General features: G+C 36.6%; 1 protein-coding gene across 4 annotated transcripts; it reads right to left on the reverse strand.

Moving 5' to 3' along the window:
• Positions 1-581: 581 nt before the first annotated feature.
• LOC141633807 (putative serine/threonine-protein kinase SIS8) lies at positions 582-22,912 on the reverse strand. 4 transcript variants are annotated; one of them, XM_074446208.1, is made up of 17 exons: positions 22,559-22,854; positions 19,958-20,303; positions 19,438-19,641; positions 18,378-18,566; positions 17,998-18,257; positions 14,264-14,377; positions 13,429-13,524; positions 10,781-10,867; positions 10,243-10,363; positions 8,124-8,412; positions 5,755-5,878; positions 5,653-5,672; positions 5,036-5,192; positions 4,031-4,319; positions 3,774-3,846; positions 2,148-2,210; positions 582-816 (listed from the first exon to the last, which is right to left on the reverse strand). In XM_074446208.1, exons 2-17 carry the CDS (start codon positions 20,186-20,188, stop codon positions 623-625), a joined length of 2,511 nt encoding a protein of 836 aa, XP_074302309.1. In that variant the 5' UTR covers positions 20,189-20,303; positions 22,559-22,854; the 3' UTR covers positions 582-622. The 4 variants fall into 4 exon arrangements, with proteins under 4 accessions (XP_074302309.1, XP_074302310.1, XP_074302311.1 ...); XM_074446209.1 differs by having other exon boundaries at positions 588-816; positions 19,958-20,308; positions 22,559-22,784; XM_074446210.1 differs by lacking the exon at positions 14,264-14,377 and having other exon boundaries at positions 588-816; positions 22,559-22,803.
• Between the last annotated feature and the right edge of the window lie 1,630 nt (positions 22,913-24,542).

A 24,542-nucleotide genomic window follows, 5' to 3' on the forward strand; every position in this document is an offset into this window, starting at 1 on the left:
CCCGGGCAACGCTCGGGCTTGAAACCTAGTGTTATCTTAATTTGAGAAAAAAATTGAAATATGTATTTTAGTGAAAATATTTTTAACCTCAAATCTAATGGTTTTTTTTTTTGTCGTGAAGTTAGTTATAACATTTTATTTTTTTGTTTTTTAACGGCTAAGTATGCGTCAAGTTATTCTAGTAATGCATGAATGAATGATTTAGCAATTTGTAGTTACTGCAACGTTATGTATGGTCATTTATGACCTTAATAGGATTTCTCTCCCTTTTTTACATGTAATTTTGCAGATTAAAGGGAGCATATTTTTTGAAGAAGCTATGATTTGATGAATAAACTGAGCAACTAATACAACTACTGCAACGTTTTGCTTGGTCATTTATGACTTTTTGATGGTGTTATGTATGGTCATTTATGACCTTAATAGGATTTATCTCCCTTTTTTTGCTGTTATGTATGCTTTAATCTTGAACTACAAACTCTAATGTCAATTTGCACATGAACTACAAGTTGTAACCTTTTTTTTTTTTTTTTTTTTTTGCCATGAATCAGAAATTACAAGTGCAAAAAGTCCTGCTTTCATTCCCAATTTTGCATTCCTCATTTCATTAAAACCCAGAAAATTACATCTTAATTATGAAAGCCATTACAAGAACTATAAACATAAGAGCAATCAACTTAACATAAAACCTCATTACACTTGCCAATTCAACTAAAGCATTCTTCAACTTTTGAATATCTTCATTTCTCCCCTCAACAACACTTGAAACATCTTCATCTTCATCTTCATCTTCATAATTGTACTTCAAATCTACCCCTTTGTTAAAAATCATATGATTGTTAGTTAAACAACTAACAAATACCTTGCAATCTTCACATCTAAAATATGCTTCTCTTGGGTTACTTACGGACCCAGAGATTTTGATGAGTGTAAGGTTGGTTTACAAACTCTAACCCTAGTATTGGCTCGTTTTTCCAGTTTGAGGAAGACATAATTTAGGTTGATTTTATTAAAATTTGGGAATAAACACGGAAAATTTGGGGGAAAAGTACGACGAAGAAGAAGAGGAAAGAAGAAGAAGAAATGAAGAACTAGGGTTATAAATAAAGGGAATTAGGAGGGAAAATTTGGAAAAATTGGAGGGAAATGGAAATAAAGAGAGCTGGCAAGCAAATAATAGCCACATCAGCTCACCCCTGCCATGTCATTAGCCACCTTAGACACTTAACATCCCATTTAGACGAAATTAAAGTTAATGGTCACGTCCCATTTAGACGAAATTAAAGTTAATGGTCACGTTAATTATAATTAAGGGAGTTCAGGATTACCAAAAACTTTTTCTAATTTGCAGGGTTACCATGTGTGATTTGAAAAAGTTCAGGGTCACCATGTAGAAAAACCCAATAATTCTAATTTGTCGCTCACAAGCTTTTTGAGTCGAGCCCACGTTTGCTCAGCTTGACTCGTTAAGCTCTCAAGCCGAGCCCGAGCCGTGATCGCACGAGCCAAGCTTTAACCGAGACGATCTCAAGTTGCTCGTGAGCTATCTCGTCACATTATCATCCTAATAGGAAGCAATTCCACTCCCACCTAAAGTCTCCCTGCTTCACCTATATGACCGCCACTTTCTATAGCCCACTCCACCCCTGAAAAGACATCTTACCCTCCAAATCTTCCTCCACCCTCTATCAAATGCCACTTGATTTTCTATATAAATTTTTCTTACATTTCGAAATCGACTTCTTAATATTCAATCTCTCGAGTCTTGAATATATGTATCTTAGATGTCACTTAATAAAAGTCGGGTTTTCATTAACTAAAATCTTACAATATCAGTCTCACTCCCTTTAAAGTACTTGATTATTTTATGCTTTAAAAAATGAAAAAACTTCATAGAAAATAATTAGCAAATAGCAATGTACGGATAACAACGTTCAAAATTCGCCAAAAAAGTAGTTTCTCTTCTCATTTTGAATTTGTGATCAGTCTTCTCATTTAAAGCTGTGATCCATCGCATCTCTTTATAGTACAAAATTTGCAACTTTTGAGGAGTTTACAACAAAGGCTGCGACATCAAGGCAACATCCTTTGCGGTTCTCTAAAATACTCTCTATACAGTAATCAGAACTAGTTAACTGCATACTCACAGTCTAGCAAGCGAGTGAGAATCACCTCGCAGCTTGGTCGTTCTTGTGGTTCTGCCCAGCAATCTGCATCGGAAATCAAGCAAGCAATTAAGTTGCGAAAAGGAACACTCATAAGGAGCACACAAGCAATTTGTCTTCACTACGGAATTACTTATATACTACTATTACTTCCAACATTTCCCTTTGGTTACAAATCACATGTCAACATGGTAGTTTTTCCAATGACACTTGCACACTATATCAGGCCAAAAATAATAAACAAGATAGCCGCGACCGACACTCTGATAAACCTATTGTTTGTCCAAACATATTATACTTCCAAGTAAAAAAACTAGTGGAGTCAATATACTATATTATTCTGATAGAGTTATTAGTCTTAAAATTAAATATATACTCTGATAAACCTATTGTTTATTTTTTTTATATATAAATCTTATACCCTGAAAACAATTGGCCTCCTGTAAGACGGTCTCACATGTGAAATTGTAAGACACGGGATATATGATTAATAAGGGCGTGATACTTGCAATGAAAAATTAACTTGGTGGTCTAACTGAAATACTCTGTGAGCCATCTCTTTTGAAAATGTGTAAAAAAGTATAAATTTTTTGCAAGGTAAGCATTATTCTAGATGAACAGGAGGGAGATTCAAATAAATTGAGATCAAATCTATACATAGTACATGTACAGGTTTCGGGCATGACGATAACATATATAAGTTCGGTTGGTCTTGCTTAAGACCGTTTATAAATTTTCCATACCGATTTCCTATATCTACTCAATTAAGGTCACTGCCATTTTTAACTGTACAAATACAAATATTAATTAATACTTTTCTAATTCTAAGACAAAATTGCTAATAACTAGTTAACTACTTCCTCAATCCCAAACAGAATTACCTTTTCACATACGGACTTTATTCTTTCATACACTTTTTTATTAATTTTCCATATCATACCCTTCTCCTTAACCCTAAACAAATTAACTTTTATGTCTTTTTTTCCTAAAATGGCAGTGACCTTAATTGAGTAGATATAGGAAATCGGTATGGAAAATTTATAAACGGTCTTAAGCAAGACCAACCGAACTTATATATGTTATCGTCATGCCCGAAACCTGTACATGTACTATATATAGATTTGATCTCAATTTATTTGAATCTCCCTCCTGTTCATCTTAGAAAAGTATTAATTAATACTCTGTGAGCCATCTCTAAATGCTTACTTTGCAAAAAAATTCCTCTCAGTTCGAGCCAATTCCATATGTTATTCAAGTCACCTTGAAAGGAGGGAGTACACATAATTTTTGGGTAAAAACAGTTCGGGCCAAATTGGGCCACGGTTCAAGATTTAGGGGCTCATACGAATCAACTTAAACAGTGGTTTGCGTCATAAAGATTTACTCCAGAAAAATCTAGACCAGATTTTCTATCTTAAAATCAAACGAATTTTGGAAGAATGATCGTCCAATAATGGCTGACCTATCGAGTCCTATGTGCTTTATGTAAAAAACTTTCTTTACGGCTGCCAGAAAAAATAAAAAAAAATAATGGCTGACCAGCGGACAAATTCCAGTTTTAGTCATTTAGAAGGAGGGGACGTTTATAAGACGACAGTTAACCCATACCTGAAATTATCCGACCAAGGGGACCTTCAGGAATTTCCAGACGTGATCCCTCGTGAGCAACAGTGTAAACCACCTACAGCAACGAGTCAAGCTCCGGCTTTAATACAAAGTGGTACTTAACAACTATATGGCTAAAACAGACATCTTGTAATACTCAGGTATTTTCTCATTTGGGGACTAATTTTCGGTTGATGGGTTGGTCATATATAAGAATGTCTCACTTAAGCATTGGGCTAAAAAAAACTGGCAAGAATTACCCTTTCTGGAGGGGTACCCTTCCACGGTCTGCTCAGAGTGCAAAGCTCCCACATGATCACCCCGAGACTAAAGATATCACACTTTTCTGTGAAGGGTTCATTGCGGATGAGTTCAGGAGCCATCCATTCAGGAGTCCCTGCCGAAGAAGAGTCTTTAATGGGTGATTCCGTCATTATCCTCGACAATCCAAAATCACAGATCTTCACTATCCAATGCTTGTTCACAAGACAGTTTGCACTCTTCAAATCACGGTGAACAATCTTCATTCGGTGAATGCACATCAATCCTCTAATTTGCAACAAGATCAACTAATAATTACAGTACATTCTGGATATTAAACATTGTGTAAGTGTGCGTAGAGTAGCAATTTGAAGAATTTAATGTCCAACCACAAGCTTTTAATAGTGTGTCAATTCCTGTCCTTAGGTTAACCACTGAATCTAAATTTCAGTTTTCATTTCGAATGGAGCAATAAAGAAAATGGCTCACCAAATTGACCGCACTTTTCTTTATTGTGATGTACAGTTGTATACTATTCTCTATGCCAAAAATATCTTCTTGTTAACATAGGAGCAAGGTTACACTACATCCAACGCTCCTACCTCCACCATTAGCAAAAGCCTAGAAGCCCTTGAGACACTGGGTGATGTTCCAACGTTAAATTCATGTCATAGATCGATCTTATCATGAAACTATGTAAGAATTGTCAATCGTATTTTTCTACAAATTGATCATAGAAAATATGACACGCCCACCCACGAAAACACACGAGGCCTGGATAAAATACTTCTCACAAGTCACGACTGATTTCGTTATGTATGTTTAGTACTTTAGTAGTACATTCAAATTAGACACTTAATGCAGAAACTTTGCACAATGTCCTGCATGCATGATTCTTTGAGGGTTCATACCATTATTCAATATCATAACACTAGAAAAGTGTATCTATCAGAATAAACAGGACTAGAAGTTAACGGACAGAGCAATCAGAGTGTCAAACTGACCTGCAAATGTCACGTAGCATTTTCAATTTCCGCCTCCAGCTAAGTTTGTTTTTCTGACCACTTGAGTGGATCAAATAATACAACGAACTCAGTTCCATGTACTCTGTGACCATTGATAAGTGCGGGGGTTTTGTGCAAGCGCCAAGAAACAATATAACTGCAATAAAGATCAGCAAATGTTAAGCAACAAAACATAATTAGCCAGATCGAAACCAAGCTCACTGGAACCAGTTATTAGGTATATGAAAAACCTAACATGGTACCATAGATCACACCCATTTTAGGTCTGTTAGTTTTTACAACCTGGTCATAGTTTACTTAATCTTGGTTTGACCTCCAGCAGCGGACCATGTGAAAATATGAAACGGCTAGGTTTGAACCTGTAGGCTGTAGCCTCGGGTTATAACCTTTACTTAACCACACTAACAGTATTACTCTTAGCCTATATGGGTAAGACACAATATATATTATTATTTTCCTCTACTAGATGATAGGAAGCTGCACCCAGGGAAGGGCGGCTTAAAAAGTCTGTCCTAGTTACATCTCTTCCATATTCACATTTCATGGATTTCTGAAGGACAGTGATAGTCTCTTTTCCAGCAAGACGAGAGGATTACCATTTGGATGTCGAAGACGGCTGTGGCAACACAGAAGAAAACCTGGAGTCAGACAAATGATAAACAAAAGTTCTTCATGACAAGCAAATAAACAAAACTCACCTAAGAATAGATATCTCATTGCAAAAATCCTCCATGTTTTCAGAAGTCAAATCTTGCTCTAGGAATACTTTGATGGCAACATCAGTCCCCTTCCACGTTCCACGGAATACCTCCCCGAAAAACCCTACAAATTAAATGGAGACGATTAGGTTAGGAGCAGCAAAAGACTATTGTTAGCAAAACCCAGTAGGAACCCTTGTGTGAATTCACACTCTGGCGAATAAACATTTAGCAAAGCAGTTCAAAGGTTTCTTTTAAAAATAATGCTTTCACTACATAATATCTCTTTTTACATGTCAAAGTCTTGTTTCTACAATAAGTAAATGTTCACACATAGCACAATTACAGAAAACATAATAACGATTTTCCAACCAGAAGGAACTTGAACAGGCTGCTACCCGAACAATAATAAAACAGACTCCATAAGCGAAAACTCATTGCACAGAGCCATTAAAATAAGTTAATATGAATCAGGCGACAAACAATGATAGCCATCAAAATAAGTAAAGAAACCAGACCTAAAGTAGATTATATTCAATAGTGAAACAGATTAGTTGGTTAAAATCAGTTATACATGTTAAGTGAATTCAGTTTAATTATCGTATTTGCTAAATTCCGCACATCATTTTACTAAATCCTGCACTCTGTCATATTATTCCAATCTTACCCTTCATCTTAAAATTGAAAAAAGATTTCTCCTGACTCTCAAAACCCTAATAATTGGTTAATAGTTTTGCAACTATAGATATTCATTCGACATATCAGGACTTCACGAGTAATGAAGTAATTTATAGAGCATATTTTATCAATACACTCATTTTTAATCGATTGATTAGTTTTTTATTTTCAAAAAGGCTTTTACAATCAGGGTTTTGATTTTTTTTTGTTGAGAAGATTGGTTGTAGTGGTTACCGGTTTGGACGGAGTCGGGTGGTCGCCGGATATGTGGTCGGCCTTATGGCAGTTGTCGCGGTGGGAGTCAAGCGCGGTGGAACACTTTTGGTTGGAGTCAAGTCGTTTCTGACGTGGTTGGAGTCAGGCGCCATCGACTGGGGTGAGGGAGAGGGCAGGCGGTGGTTGGCGTCGGGAGGAGCGGGGAAAGGTGCTGCCAGCGGTGGGAGGAGGGCGAGTATGTGGTGGTCGGCAGGAGGGGGAAGGGTAGTGAGGGGAAGAAGGGGATGGGGATGACTGACAAGGAGTTTTATTTTTTGTGTTTTTTTTTCTGTCTCTCGGTGAGAAATGAGGGGTAAAATTGGTATAAAGCGGAAAAATGTGCGGAATTGAGTAAAATTGCGTGCGGGATTTAGCAACTCCCTTAATTATTTACAATTTACAAACAAGAAAATTTTATGACGAGGTTTACTATGCATGAGCTCTTTATGTAAAGTGGGAATTGAAGGGTGCCATGAACACGATCATGGGCTAGAAATATCTCTTATTACCCCAAGAATCCAAGTGTCATGTTCTAACCCGTTACCAGTAGACCTGTCATTTCGGGTTCTGGTAAAATACGGGGTGGGCCTATTTCAGGTTTGTACGGGTCGGGTTTATACGGGTTCTGGTCAGGTTAAGGTTAGAAGCGGGTCAAATTAACGCCTTTTTACAAATGTTTACTTTTTTAGTTATTACTATAAACATATAGTTATTCTTAATTTTTATAATTATCTAGTTTAATATATGATATTAGTAAGAATAAGCATATTTGTTGAATATATTCAATATCGCAACACTACGAAATATTGAATATCAGTTGTTATGTGTACGTGAATACGTGATAGGCAATGACTATATTTATATGTAATCATTTAAGTAATTAATTATGTGGTAAAACTATGCTTTAAAACAATACAAACATGTTTTATATCAAAATTTTGAAAGTTGAAATTATTATTTTTCTTTTATATTATTTTTATTTGCTTTAAATAGAAATTATCAATAAATTTACCTATTTACGGGTCCGGCTTTACCCTAAATGTACAGGTTATTATCAAGTCGGGTCGCTTTCGAGTTCGGGTTGAAAAGAGCGGGTTATTTACGAGCGGGTTTCAGTCGGTTCGAGTCGGGTCATCTTTAGACAGTTCTAGTTATCACTCTATTTTGATTTTTATCATCCTGCTAGTGAAATGGCCCAAATGTAATGGATAAGCATGTCCTCCAAACATGAGATTGCATGTCCAGTAGATTCTCATTTGGAGGGAAACACAAGATCGGGTATATTACAGTAACAGCCACATTCATGGTTGAGAAGCTAAAATAAGTCCAAACTTACACTTGCATTTAAAGGCCATCTACAAACCATTCGTCAAATCACATTTTGTTCAACACCATAAGAAGTTCAAACATAGAATGAAAGATGAATAGAACCATACCGATGCCAACACGAACTCCGACAGTCAGTTCAGAGAAATCAATATTCCACTCTTCATAAGGAAGCAGGGACTTGTCATGAAAACGCGTTTCCAAAATCTTATTCCACGCTAAGACCATTTCGTTGGATGGAGCCTGTTGTGATGCTCTATTTCTTTCAGGAGTTGGACTCCAATATTCATGAGGTGATGAAGGCAGGGATACCGCCTTCTGAGAACTTTGCTGACCATGACGAGAAGCAGATCTGGCTCCGGAAATCACATCTCGATTCCCAAGATGAAATCTTGAAAACTGAATTGAATCCAAACAACCAAAATTATCAGATCAAGGATACATATAGGGAATGTCAGATCACGACAGTTAATGGAATCAAAACATCCCAAAAGACTTCAATATATGGACCATCGGTTTATATACCAAATATTAGCTACCTTTTCAGCTATTTTGTCAAACATTTTAAAGTTAATCAGCTAACTTATCACTTTTAATTTTTAGCTACCTTTGCTGCAGCTACTAGTTTTACCAAATCAAACCTTAATAGGGAAAAAAGAGCAAAACTAAAGTGAAGCCGACATTAGCCAAAGACATCATATGTACACTAGCTAAAGAAAATCATGAGAAGCCGACATAAATATGAGAGGAAAACTACTCCATCTAATAATGGTTTCACGAGCGAATAATCCAAGGAAATAAAATTCCCTTCAAACTCTAGCTCGAAACCAATAAGATAACCTTGTTCTCAAACTGAACTCAAATGATAACCAGTTTCTTCCAAAAAAAAGGCTCAAAGACCCATTGCAGCATCAAAATATTACCTCGTCCTTTACAACGTAATACAGCCAACTATAAGTATTATTACTCCCCAAATACTTCTATTTTCTCATTACTTTCTTTTTGGGAAGGTTTTTAATTTCTTCCCATTTTACTTTCTTTCGTTTGTAGCAAAACTTTTTATTGCATTTCTTTCCCTCATCTCTAGATGACCCACAACTTTCGGAATTTGGACCACCGTGGCAGATTGGCAGCCAAAACGATATCCTTTCTCCCTGACACACCCACCAGACATCCATACTCCACTGTCGACAGCTCATAACACCAGCCTCTTTCGAAGTTCTCATCCCTCATTACTGGTTTTGTGAGTGGTTATAAGAGTGGCTTTGTAAGTGGTTTTATGGTAGATTCAGGTGGTGTTGTCAGTTGGGTAGTGGGGTTGTGTGGTTCTGGTGGTGGTTTGAGGGGCGGTTTTGTGGGCCGCATAGTGTGGTAGTAGGTCATAGGTGAGTAGCAGCCAGTTAGAGTCAAGGTGGCTGGTGACTGGTTGGAGTTTGGGTGGTCATGGACTCACACGCGGTTTCAAGAGAGAAGAAGATAAGTGGGTTGGTGTTCGAGGAGAGCAAGGATGTAGAGAAGAGTAGGCTGAGGTAACGGTATGGAGGGAGCACAAAACATTACCCTACTGTCTGGAAGATCCACATATATAGCAAGTTAGGGATCATATTTAAGCAACCTTTCTACATTGATAAAAATATAGAGAGGTTATTTCTACATGACCTGTAATGAAAATTGTTGGGAGAAATAGGTCAACTAGATGCTCTAGTTTACAATATGGAGATAAGCTGAGTATGACTAATAGAAAATCTTATGGAGTAGAAGTAATTTTTTTTTTTTTTTTATTCTAACCAGTAAGATTTATCCCTACAAAGAAACTTACATGGTTTATCATATCCATGCTCTGGCCCAGTAATAACTTTTTTTTTTACTTATCAGCTTAACCCTTCATGTTTTATAGAAGCATATTATGCACTCAGCCCCAGAGGCCCAAACCAACTGATAGCTTAGGCATTAGTACAACTGTACAAATGCGAGTATTTAAGAGCCAAGAATCGTCAAAATTGTGAATAAAAAAGAAGAAAGGCAGTAATTAAAAAAAGGATGAAACCGGAAACAGAAAGCAGGGATGTACAACTCAATTATTAAAACAAATACATTCATAATTCTAAATAACATAGACAAAGGTCCATGTCATAGCTAACATGTATGATGCAGGTTCTATTGAAGTCAAAGATGCAAAAGCGCGATCAAATCGCTGAAGCGGTTAGAAAGTCAAATCAACATACTTACATTACTTTCAAAAATGGCACCGTTGTTTGTATCGCTTGGGGACGTTGGAAGTGATCTATCCTCACCCTGTTCTTTCAAAAGGCGATTTTGTTTCAATATCTCATTCATATCTCGTACAGCCCTACAAAGCGTTGTACACCCTACCAATTAATATAATATAACTACAAGTATAAGCCAAACTTTAAGCTGAAAACAAAACAGTAACATGAAGGTCAGGATTCTATCAGAGAATGCAAGCTAAAACCAGCAGCCTGTCTCTGAATATGAAAGAAATAGGTCAAAAAGGACAATTATGATCACCTAAAATAACACATGACTAGTTAATTTTGGCCATCGTATAACAACCCTTTGATAGTCAGAAACTACTAATACATCATGTATTCGTGACTCATGGCGCTACAGTTTTCATAACCGTCAGATATTTACACCACCACATTTAGACAAAATCACATCACCTCACCACATAACTCTTCAAATTCAGATAAATATGAGAAGATCCATCATCAATAATTAAATGTAGAAATCAGAAAGCACCCACCTCACAATATCATCTCCGATTTCTGGAGTAATGCTGATGCTTCTCCGCCGTCGTCTGCGAGCTTCTGGTGGTGGTGCACCTGCTGATCTGTACAGATGAGCCAAAAGCTTAATAATACCTACATTTCAAATTTATAGTCTGCATCTGACTTTATTTGTCATATTTGATTCATAAAAACAACTATTTTTATACTCTCTTTTTCATATGGTAAGTCTTTCTCACATTAAGAGACACTCACTTCTCTCTTCAATATCTCTCATAACATATGAGATGTATGCTTTCAGTAAAACATTTCCCATTATAAATCTAATGTTATAAGTTCCATAATTTTTCTCGTACAAAATCCAAAGCCAAAGGACACCTCGACAAACTGAAACTGCTTATAATGTGAAATAGGTGGAGTATTATTGTTGCTAAAAACTTGGAAGTATTGTAAATTGTAGCAAAGTTGGTCAAACTCCACGTTGTTTAATAAACAAAGTCAAATGGCGATAATATAGATCGGAAGAAGGGGAAGGAGTACTTTAGTTCCTTTGAATCATTCGACGGCAACATCAATCTCAGTCACATCTCAAAGGAGTAGGAGGGGAACAGATACAACAACAACAACATCAGAGCCTTAATCCCAAAATGATTTGGGGTCGGCTGACATGAATCATCCTTTCGAACCGTCTATGGGTGAACGCACGCCTCAAAATGCGAATAAAAAAGGGAAGATAAAAAACAAAAGGGAGAACGAAAATGTAATGGAAAGTCGAGGTGAACTTAGGGGTTTTAAAATCGAATTCCGTCTTTCTTTTATAAAAACTTAAAATTTAAATCGAGAGAAAAGGTTAAAACGATTTTTAAAAACCGAAATAGAGTTAAGGATCCGGAATGAACCAGGTAAAATCTATAAGAAAGTGGTTGTTGAAAAAGTGTGTAATAAAGGAGAGAAAAATAAATAAATTAATTTCTTTAAATTAAATAAATAAAAAACACTAAATCTGTCAAAAAAACATCAAATACTAAAAATCCACATGTATCCTTTCCCTCCATTGTGCCCTCTCCGTCACCATACTCTCCTCAAGTCCCTTAACTCTCATATCGTGCTCTATCACTCTCAACCATGTCTGTCTCGGTCTTCTCCCGCCTCTAGGGACCTTTTCATTCTCCAAGTCTCGGCCTCCTAACCGGGTGCGTCCATAGGTCTCCTTCTCACATGGCCAAACCATCTTAGTCGGTTTTCCATCATCTTGTCCTCTATTGGCGCCACTTTTACCTTTTCCCTAATCACCTCATTCCTTAACCGATCTTTCCTTGTATGTCCGCACATCCACCTCAACATGCGCATCTCCGCCACACTCATCTTTTGAATGTGACAATGTTTCACGGCCCAACACTCGGAGTCGTAAAGTAGAAGGTGCCTAATTGCCGTGCGATAAAATTTTCCCTTTAATCTTTGGGGCATATCTTTATCGCATAGAAACCCCGAAGCACTCTTCCATTTCAACCATCCCGCTTTAATTCTGTGAGCCACATCTCCGTCTAACTCCCCATCTTTTTGAATAATAGATCCTAGATATCTGAAGAAATCCGAACTCTCAACAACATTCCCATCGAAAATAATACTCCCCGCCTCTGTCGATCTCAACCCCGCCACCTTAGTGAACGGACACCTCAAATACTCGGTCTTACTCTCGCCGAGCCCGAACCCACGAGTCTCTAAAGTCCGCCTCCACAATTCCAACTTTCTCTCCACCCCTTCTTTTGTCTCATCAATCAACACAATATCATCAAGAAACATCATGCACCAAGGGATGTCGTCTGAATATCCCTTGTCAACTCATCCATAACTATAGCAAAGAGAAAAGGACTAAGTGCGGAACCTTGATGCACCCCGATGGTAATAGGAAATTCTTCCGTTCTCCCAACATTAGTGCGAACACTTGCACTAGCCCCTTCATACATGTCCTTTATGAGGTCAATATATTTTCGCGACACACCCTTTCTCGCCAAAGCCCACCAAAGTACTTCTCTTGGTACCCTATCATATGCCTTTTCCAAGTCAATAAAAACCATATGCAAATCCTTCTTCTTGTCCCGATGGTATTCCATCAACTGTCTCATGATAAAAATCGCATCCATAGTCGATCTCCCGGGCATAAATCCAAATTGGTTTTCCGAGATGTCTACATATCTCCTAAGCCTTTGCTCGATTACCCGCTCCCATAACTTCATTGTATGACTCATAAGTTTAATTCCCCGATAATTTGAACACTCTTGGACATCACCTTTGTTCTTGTACAAAGGGACAAGAGTGCTTTTCTAGGAGGGGAACAGATAACATAAAAAAACAAATGTGGCCAGCTCCAACCTAACATGGCTTGCGTGCATTTTCTAATATCCTCATAGCTGACCTGTTAGCCTTCTATGCACTATTCCCCTTCTCACAGATACTATATCCAAAATATCATAGAACGTACAGATAAGGGGACAAAAACAAATTACCTTTCAGGGATGGCTTCTGAGGTGTACAATATAATATGCATATCACCATTCCCACACCAAGCAAATGTCCACTTATATAAATGCACACCAAGTCACTGACTATGAAATCTATTTAAAAAGAATAAAATAACAATAGTTTCATTTATATAAACGCACACCTTGATGAACCGGCATCATGAGTTAAATCCCTCTGAGATTTTTTATCGCCGCCCAGCGTAGATCTGTCACGCGATAGGAAGGAGGGATGCTCTGGACTGTAAACATAGAGACAATGAATCAGGGACACGAAAATATAAGTAATGTGACAAACGACACAATCGACATGAGAAAGATGTGTGCATGATCACCAAACTCCAAACTATGAATCAGACACGAAAAGATAAATATTCAACGAGCCCATGGAGCAAAGAGAAATTGTGTAATCGACTAAAAAGAGAAAGAAACTGTTAGTTCATGGACATCCTACATGTTCAGCTTCTTTTGCTTTTCAGCTTTCCCAAAAACAATAGGGGTGTGATACAGATACACTACAACACCGTTTCCTATGAGGCTATGAAGCAATAAATGTGTAATCAACTTCCATAAAAGCAGACCACTTGCTCTTTTATCTGTACTTCAAGTACTTAATCTTTGTGCCAATTTGGTTGGAGAAAAACACTTAGAAGTGGAGGACATAAAACACAAAAAATAGTATAGTTTGAAACTGTAATTATTTGTAGATAAGATAATTCATGATAATTCATGATACTTAATCTCATTGTATATATGGGCGCCACATTTAGGATGTCTTTTTGCGTATGACAGTTACCCACATTGTGTGTTTTTGTACATGGGCATCACTCCTTGGTGTCCATTAATATCTTAACCAAAAAAAGGTACTGTTTCAGCAACCAGTCAACCACTGCTAGATACATATACAGATGTATAAATAGGAAAACACCGTTATGAACAGAAACAATCCAAACACTCTAAACAGAACCAACTATCAAGTACCTCAATATTCTGCCAATACCAGTTACTGATCTCAGCAATCTGTTCTGCAATGACAGACCAGGGGCTTTTGTGTCAAACCTCCTGGCAAATTGACCAGTCTCATATTTCTCTCCACTGGTGAAAGTAGACAAATATTGGTAAGCAAGATCCATGTATTTGTAGATGTGTTAATATAATGTAGTAGCAGCCTAGATTGCACCGATACGGACTGGTGAAAGTAGACAAATATTGGTAAGCAAGATCCATGTATTTGTAGATGTGTGAATTTAATATAGTAGTAGCCTAGATTGCACCGATACGGACACGGGTACGGACATGGATACGAGATGGGCACGTGACACGGCACTCCAAATTTTGCAGGCCACAGACACGGGGAAAAAAATCAATATACATACTGAAATAAAGGGAATTGAAGCCTTCTATATCCAGCGTTTGAAACTTGGTCACTTAGATGACCACAAAGTCCTAAAATTATAAAACACATCAAATCTTATAAATTCAAATTCAAACATCAAGTCAAATAGCTAATACTACAACATAATTAATATATAGTAGATTTTAGTAGTTTTACAACATTACCCCAGTGCCTCAATGGCTCCCGCAAATTGCGGGGTAAGGGGGGTCGGATGTACGCAGCCTTACCCTTGTGTTAGCAACACAAAGAGGCTGTTTCCGAATGACCCAAGATGAAAATTGCGTCGAGAACTGCATCGAAGGACCGCCACTTCACAAAAGAAAGAAGAGCAGCCACTTTAGTGAGCCATTTTGATTTATTCCATTATAATCCATAACCAAAGAGTAATGAGTCTTTGGCTCCATTGGAAATATGGAAAGGTTTAGCAGTCTTTCACAAAAAAATAAAAAATAAAAAGTACTAGAAGCCAAAAAAAAGGTAGTCTCTCACAGGCTAAATAAAAGGTAGTGTCTAACAAAAAAAATCTAATAATAAATATGGACACTAATGAGGATAACAAATAGTCACGAAACAGTTAGAAAGAACTAAGATGCAATATTTGCTTGACTTTGAAAATTCTTTTAGTTTAAAGCATGCATGTTCCCTTTTGAAAAATATACATTACCTCAGATGATGAAAACCAAAACAACTTTTCCCGTAAGCTAGCTCTGTACATATATTTACTTCCGAGAAAACTACTGCTGTAATATTGACAAGGTTGGGATCCTACAGTATCCACCCCTTTATTCACAACTTCAATCTTATTACACACACCATTGTCCAATTTCGTATGCTAAATTGCTAATTGAAAAATAGACCCTTCAACTTCCGAATTTTCGTAAGACTGAGTAGTATTTCCATAAGAGAAATTCCCGTGTCACTCAGTGAACAAAATGCATGAATAGGTTCCCAATTGAAGATAAGAATGCATTTCTCAATTTGACGTCAAAAGTTTAATAACTGAAAATTACAAAGTTGTCCAAGAGATATCATTGTCAAGCAAGAAAAGAATAATAAAAGAGAGCATGTATCAGAAAATCTCAGGACGAGCGCTTATAAGAAGTTCATGAAACTAAGGAGATTTTAATTTATCAGGAATCCCCTAGAACTTTAGATTAAGTATTCGTTTGATAAACCTAAACTTTCACAGCTTATGCATTATATTCTTGTATTAATTAATAAATTTCTGCTTTAGAGACTCGTGGGTTTAGGCTGAGCAGAAGTAAGACCAGTATTTGAGGTGACCGTTCACTAAAGTGGCGGGGTCGAGATTGACAGAGGCGGGGAGTATTATTTTCGATGGGAATGTTGTTGAGGGGTCAGATTTCTTTAGATATCTAGGATCTATTATTCAAAAAGATGGGGAGTTAGACAGAGATGTGGCTCACAAAATTAATGCGGGATGGTTGAAATAGAAGAGTGCTTCAGGGTTTTTATGCGATAAAGATATGCCCCAAAGATTAAAGGGAAAATTTTATCGTACGACAATTAGGCCTGCCTTACTTTACGGTTCCAGTGTTGGGCCGTGAAACATTGTCACATTCAAAAGATGAGTGTGGCGGAGATGCGTATGTTGAGGTGGATGTGCGGACATACAAGGAAAGATCGATTAAGGAATGATGTGATTAGGGAAAAGGTAAAAGTGGCGCCAATAGAGGACAAGATGATGGAAAATCGACTAAAATGGTTTGGCCATGTGAGAGGAGACCTATGGACGCACCAGTTAGGAAGTTAGGAGGCACCAGTTAGGAAGTTAGGAGGCTGGAGACTTGGAGAACAGAAAAGGTCCCTAGGGGTAGGGGGAGACCGAGACAGACATGGTTGAGAGTGATAGAGTACGATATGAGATTTCTGGGGCTTGAGGAGAGTATGGTGACGGAGAAGGCACTATGGAGGGAAAGGATATATGTGGATTTTTAGTATTTGAGGTTTTTTTTTGGACATTTAGTGTTTTTATTTAATTTTAAAAAAAAAAATTATTTGTTCTTCTCTCCTTTATTACACCTTTTTTACCTACCACTTTCTTATACTCCCTCTTATTCGCTATAATGTTCCCTCTTTCCCGAAACGGATTATTCAAGTAATGTTCCTCTTTCCTTTTTTGGTAACTTTTACTCTTATTTTATTCATCCTTCTCTCATATCACCAAACCCCACACAACTCTTTTACTCCTATTTTATTACTTTTCTTAATGTTTTGGCCCCACAACTCCTTATTTAACTCCTAATAATTCATCTCTCTCTCCTAACACCAACCCCACCAATGTCCTTTATTCATTTTTAAGAGTATTCCTTAAGTATCGTGCCAAAGACAAAGGGGAACATTATAACGAATTGGAGGGAGTATATTTTACTTCGTTTACTTTTAAGGCATTCCGGATCCTTAATTCTATTTCGGTTTTCAAAATCGTTTTAATTTCTATTCTCGATTTTAATTTTAAGTTTGTATAAAAGAAATCCGGAATTCGATTTTAAAACCTGTAAGTTTACCTTGACTTTGTATTACATTTCGCTCTCTCTTTTGTTTTTCATTTTTCCCTTTTCTATTCACTTTTTGAGGTGTGCGATCACCCATGGACGGTTCTAAAGGATGATTCATGTCAGCCGACCCCAAATCATTTTGGGATTAAGGCTCTGATGTTGTTGTTGTACTTAACCGAAGCATCACTCATGGCTTACATAGTTTATTTTTGCACGAAATTTGAAGAGATAAGTATCCCACGCACTGTTTTCTTTAATACTTGCCATCCAAATCTCTAGTACTATGCCTATTTTTCCTCACCTGATTATACAAACTGTTTCATAAAGGGGAAATCTTTAACTTTGGATCACAATGGACTAGAATACGGGTCCAGCATATCCTTAATTACACCAAAGGTGTCTCTCACATCAAAGCTCTCACAAAAATCAGTCGCGTGACACAACTATAACATTGGAGTAGTTTCAAGCCATTTATAGCAGGGCTTCATGTAATTGAACACCTAAAAAAAAGGCAATATGTTCTAACGAGGTCCCAGCATTAATATCAATCATGCAACTGCTTTATTGAAATTTTGGAGGTTACAGTGGCTGCATTTTTACGCAGTATTGGACACATCTATAACAGAACAACTAAGATCTGACGGCAACAACCAAAACTGAGATTTGATACATGAAGGTGGTACAATAAGCTATAATGATGAACTTACCTACACAAATTCCGAAGCCTAATTGCACATTAGTTTAAGAATTAATTGTTTCTATCGCGTAACAGAATGACAAAGTAAAGTCGCTTCACTAACCTGTCTTGATCACCTCTATCAGAAAATCCGCATAATGGACTATCAGGTTCCAGTGGAGAGTCACAAGAATCATTTTCTGCAGAGTCGCTCTCCCCTGCTGCTGAAATATGGGTCAAATAAATTGCCCTGGTGGATCGAGGCATCAGCTGTCCTGGAAATCGCATGAGATCGACCACAAGTTCCACTGAATTCAACACCACAACTACAGACATATGTTTATCCGAATTCGTGCACCCAATGGTCCTATCAGTGGGTAACCCCTAAGCATAAGAATATTAAAGAAAACAATATCAGCATGGTGTCAAGTAAATGACAACCTGAACCAAATTACTAGTTCAAAGAACTATTAATCAAACAATTTCAAAATGAAGGAATCATACCACAATAAGTTTGCTTTCTAAACCTACAGTATCTGCCAGAACTTTGAATAAGATAGCACGTGGACGACAACAGCCGTATTTAATTTGGCCTAGCAACTGAACCTCTTGACTTGGAGAATTATGAACTTTGTCTAATGGAGCTTTAACGGGACTGGATTCTGTAATAGGACGTTTGTACAGATCAGATACCTATTCAGAGAGTACAAAGGAAAATGATATTCAAATATATTCAACATGGGAATATTGATGGTGGGAAAAAAAATCAGTAGTATATAGAGTAACAAAAATCAAGAATACTGCTGAAAGCACGTCATCACAGACACATAAAGACGAGATTATCAGCTGACCAGCATTACCAAACAGAGAAAAAAAAAAACAAAACTTGGACAATGGTCTGACAAGTAACAAATAAAGTAAAAGCATTACTCCACAGCCTAAAAGGCTTTCGCCATTGGCGAGAAAAGAGGGGTTGGAAAAAAAAAAAAAAAAGCTATTTTCTATGACTTATAAAACAAGTTGAGTCAAGAATTGCATTACAGTAACCTAGACATGAGACGCCTACTATCAAGGAGTCAACGCCTACAGTTTTTTTTTTTTTAAAGAAAAACATACGAAAAAAGATAACATAAGGATCTGATGGTGATTTACAGTTTCTGATGATTTGTGTTAGCCCTTAGGCCTTAGCCGTCCCGAAGTTAATTGGAGTAAGACTATGATGTTACATATGACAGCTTTACCTAGAGCTTAATCCCTTCACTAGAGTTGCTAACCTTGTGTTTACGACTCGAAGAGGCTATTCCGGACGACCAATGGAAATGAAAATTGCATTGAGAATTGTATCAGGCAACGCCAACTTCACAAATAAAAGAAACGCAGGCAATTTAATAATCAGTTTTGCTTTATTCCATCATGATTCAAAATCAAAGAATAACGAGCCTTTAGCTACTTTGAAAGTGCAAACTTGTTGTATAAGATAAGTAATTTGAGATTAATCTCGAATAAAAAAAAGGTCAAAGATAATTGGTATAAACACTACAAAGTATTCTTGAAAGATTCTCACCAATCCAACAATCTTTTTTATCACAGCTGCCAGATTTGAGTTTAATCCCTTCACTAGAGCTGTTATATATTGCTTCAGCATTTGAAGTTTTTTATCTTTATGTGCATCCACAAGAATAATATCAGCCCTGAAACCATCAGATTCCAAAGCAGAAAGCTCATCAAGAGTAGGAAGATTATCAAACATATCCCTCAGCCTCTTATCCTGCAAATCATTAAAAATCATCAGCCTTACCTCATCAACGATGACACAATTCCCAACTTTTTTATATTTCAAATGCCTTTTATTCCAAGCTTTTTAAAAAAAAAAGAATATATAAATAACAGGATCACTTTGCAAATAGCAAAAAATTCTATCGTCCTTTAATTTCATAATATATTTCAATATTGTCATATTTGTAACAACGACGACAAGGGAAAACGGGCGGAAAAAAAGAAAAGAAAAAAAAGTTACACGATAAAGACTTGAAAGAGTCAAAATACACTAATAGCTAAAGAAGAAACAAGAAAGTAATCCTTACCGGAACAACAGAATAAAATCCATTTGGTATAGGTTCAGAAAGCATTCCAGTGGTCCAGAGAATCTGAGATGCAGTCTCAGACGAGAGCTCATGCTGTGCACAGTATGTAATTGCTTCTTTTTGAGAAGTCAGAGAAACAGACCCGAATTTCTCCGCTAACTCTGAAGCCCAACAGGTAGAGCTAGAAAGCCCTTGATCTGCTTGCCCACCGTCATCATGTATCTCCTCCATGTCGTCAAATGAACCTTGTCAACCCATAAATGAGCCTTCGGATTCAAATGGGTGTTCCAAACAGTGACTACCTTACTTAATATCTTGTTGCGGGCTTTCTATTATAGTGGATCACCTGCGCTACAAAGTAAGGATTAGTGAGATTAACACCGTCACTATTTTGCTACTGTTTCCAATTCTAATAATTTTCAAATATACACAAAGATAATATACTAAGATTTTGGAAGGTATGTTAGTCAATATTGCAGTAAAGTGCTACATAAGATTACAAGCCTCATGTAGTTTACACATAAATATTATTAAGAATGAAATTGTGCTATGACAACATTCTAAAATTGAGCACATATTTAGCAGGATATAACATTCTGCTTTTTACTTTCCTCATCCAGTAATCGAATTTTCATTATAGCACCAACTCCGAAACATCATATAAAAAAACTTGGAAGCAAAACAAGCAGGTCGCTAGAGAAAATAGGTAAGGAACCACATCTGCTATCATGAAACTTTACAGCTTGAGTGCCTGACAATCCAGTGAGTCAGATCTTAGCAGCTGATACTTTTCGAATACACTGACGCAGACAGCCAGATTCATCACTTCGGCATCTGTATTTCTGCTCTAGTTTACAACCAATATTCTAGAATAACACTGTGCACAATAGTAACGTAACGCTATCACATACACTGCTGAAAAAACACCAATCTCATGTACACTTTCAGCAAGACCTCATGAAAACCTTGACCATGGGATTTACATATAGTATGAGTGTCTCCAAGACTTAGTCAAAATCACAGTAAGCTTGCCATATTTCACCTAAGCGATGAGGCATGCTAGACTATAAGATCAAAATATCTCAAGAATGTGGATATGAAAAGTAATGTCTAGACTCTAGCGTGTGATGCATCACAATAGCATAAAAAGAATACTATAACATAGATTGGAAAATAGTGCATGAAATGACATAACCACATCTATCATCAGCATCACCCTTCAGATACTCAGCAAGTTTGTTCCATAAGCCTTCATATTCAAAGCTAGACTCTATTAACTACTTATCTTATTTGGCTTTTGTTAGGCCTAGCGATAGCGCCAATAACGCCATCAATGGTCCCTACTGTCGTTGACAACACTTGACGTTGACATCATCATTCTCACTATGCCGAAAACATGCAACACTCAGACCCACACCAAGATTGTTCCATTGCATTCAATTTACGAATAAAAATAAAAATAAATATTGTTCCATAGCATTAATAAACCCTAAGAGCTTGTTTGGAGGGAAAGGAAAGGGAGGGAGAGTACGGGATTTAAAATCTCTAGATTGGATAACAAAAATATGGGTGGGGCGAAATGGAGGGAGAGGGATTTGGAGGGATCCATTTTCCCTCCTCCAAGCCAGATCAAATCCCACCACCATAGGAAAGATTTGGACCGAAATCGTATCCAAACAACCATACCCCATTCTGCCTCCCCTTCCCTTCCCTTCCCTCCCTTTCCTTTCCCTCCTTCTCCTTTCCCTTCCCTTCCTTTCCTTTCCCTCCTACTTTGGTATCCAAACAAAGCCTAAAAGCTAGCCAACAGATAAGGTAAGACCAAGACCACTGACGAAATCCAATAATCGATAGATTAGAGCTAATCACACAAGGAAATCCACAAACAAAATTCACAAGATTTAATTCCAAACATCTAATATATCGGTTATTGTAGTGAATCTCTAGAAAAGTCATCCATGCTGTTAGAGTAGTACCATGATTGAGATGGTAATTCTAAGTACATTTTTTACCACATACAGTAAAAAATACACTACACATAACTCTTGATCACTAAAAACCTAACTTTAACCAAAATTGAGATGGTAATTCCAAGTACTTAGGAATGGAATCGATTGGAATGAGAAACCATAGAAGTATGAGGTCCCAATTCCATACCTTTCAAAACATATTTGGTTCATTAGTAAAATAAACATAAGGGAATGGAGTTTGAATTCATAGGGAGGAGGTGGGTATGGGATTCCAAGGGGTTGGGGTGAAATGAGAATTCATCGAGATTCTAACTCCATTTCAAAATACCCCAACCAAACACAAAAATGAGTAGAATCCATTTCATTCCATTCCAAACCTCTCAACCAAACACCCCATTAGCATAGTTGGTCTTGTATAAGGCGGTTTTGCAACGGGTCTAGTCACAAAATCCGTTTTACAATATACTTGTGCCAAGACCGTCTTACACACGTATTTACATACTACAGTTGACAACTTGCTCACCCAACACTCAATCGAATAAAGACCCACTTCATAAAATCAAGAAAACAACCAATTCAACTGATCAAAAACAGTTCGAAGTTAATAAAAAAGAAATGAAATTTATATTACCTGAAGATCCAAGAAATTGAATCACAATCTTGGTAGTGTCACGTACACATCTAATTCAATCCAAAAACAACAACAAAATAAACAAATTACCCAAAATAAACAAAAAAAAATACCCAGAGAATTAAGTTGAAGAAAAATGGAGAATTTGATTTGAATGAAAAATAAGGAAAGAAATGATTTTGTTGAAATAAAAAAGAAATGGATCGAATAATAAGGAAGAAAATGTGGAAAAATAAAAAGATTTTAATTAAAATTTAAATAAATTAAAGTTTAAACTAGAAGAAAAGCAAGGGTGTGAGTCACGTGCAATGTATGTGAGAGAGGAAAAAAAAAAGATGTTTCAAGTGGTGGCCCAAAAGAGGTAATCCCCAACAGCCACCTGGTTAACTTGTGGTTCACCAACATCCACCCACCTTCCTCCGCGTCAGAATACCTTTTTTCTTTGTCCTGAATATCCATTCAATTTCCTAAAGGTGGCAATCGGGGCCGTTTGGGTTCGGTTCGGGTCATGCCTGCTTCCGGGCCGGGTTTGGGTTGCTTGGGGGTTTGGATTAGCCGTTTAATTCTTAACACGGGTACGAGTCGGGTATGAGCCATTGTCGCGTCATTTCATTTAGATAGATTTGTGTGGTCATACCAGATTTGGGTCGGGTTTTGGTAGGGTGTGGTAATTATTTCGGGTTTTGCTTGGTTTGGCTCATCCACTTATTCTCCGATCAACTTTTTCCAAATATTTTACAAACTAGTTGGAAAGCTCGTGTGATGCACGAGACTCCCATTATGATCATTTTTAACAATATGCATGTACGTAATTGGTTTACATGGCCATAGTTTGGTAGTATGTAGAAGTTAGCTAAATTGATTAAAAAAAAGTTCAATTATGTTGAAAATTGGAACAACAAAACTTTAATCAATTGTGGCCCGAGTAAAGTTCCCTATTATCAATGTAGAATTTTAATCTGTCGGTGATATTGTTCATGACGTTGTTACATAAAGCTAGTCATGACTAAAATATGGTTTCGGTAGATAAACTTCAACATGATTAAGTGAGTGCCCCTGACTCTTATTTATCAACATGGCGTAGCAGGACCACAATTGATATTGTCTCCGCTTAAGCATGAAAGAGATTTTTGTATCCGAGGAAGTCATCACTATCCTCGTGCGCATGTATTGAGATATGAGTCATTAAAGTTTCAGGTCTAGTATATAGATCTTATCTTAATAAATACAATAACATTTAACGCATTCCTGTGCGTCCACGTCAGCAAAAGCAAATTTTTTTCCAATTTTCACATTGCGGGTCTCACATACAAAAGTACGGATTTAATTGCCAAATAGTTTGTTCTGATGTTACTTGCGTAATTGCGTAATTGTTCGCTAAGTACTCATCTAATCATTTGCGCCGACTGATTAAATTATTCATGCAATTCGAGGAGACTGATTCAATTATTTGCCCAAAAATATGTAATCCGTAATTATGCAGAATAACCAAATAAAATTTCAAGATTTTATATTACAATAAAAATCAACTACATCATTTTACATTACAATAATTACCAAATTACAAATACAATTTTCACATATATACAAGAAAATTAACTAATTAAAAAAAAAAAGACAATTGTAAATAAACTACATAGTAAAATAGCATAACAATAATTTGCAAAATCATAAAAATAGCTATACATGTTACAAAATTTCAAGATTTTATAATCTGCAAAACTATATAAATAGCCAAAATGATTACAAAATCGAAATACTTAATGATTACAAGTTTGGATAAAGTTAAATATCACATATAAATAGCCAATGTAAATAAAATATCATAATAAAAAATATTGATAATCAAATACTTTAAAAAAATAATTATTTTCAAAATAGCATTACAAAATATTCGTTTTAATAATTACCAAAACTATGGAACTATTATAATAATTTCAAAATGATACATCTCAAAAATTTAAATCAAAGTTTAAAATATTCT

This window comes from Silene latifolia, chromosome Y (genome assembly GCF_048544455.1).
Source record: "Silene latifolia isolate original U9 population chromosome Y, ASM4854445v1, whole genome shotgun sequence".
NCBI lineage: Eukaryota > Viridiplantae > Streptophyta > Magnoliopsida > Caryophyllales > Caryophyllaceae > Silene > Silene latifolia.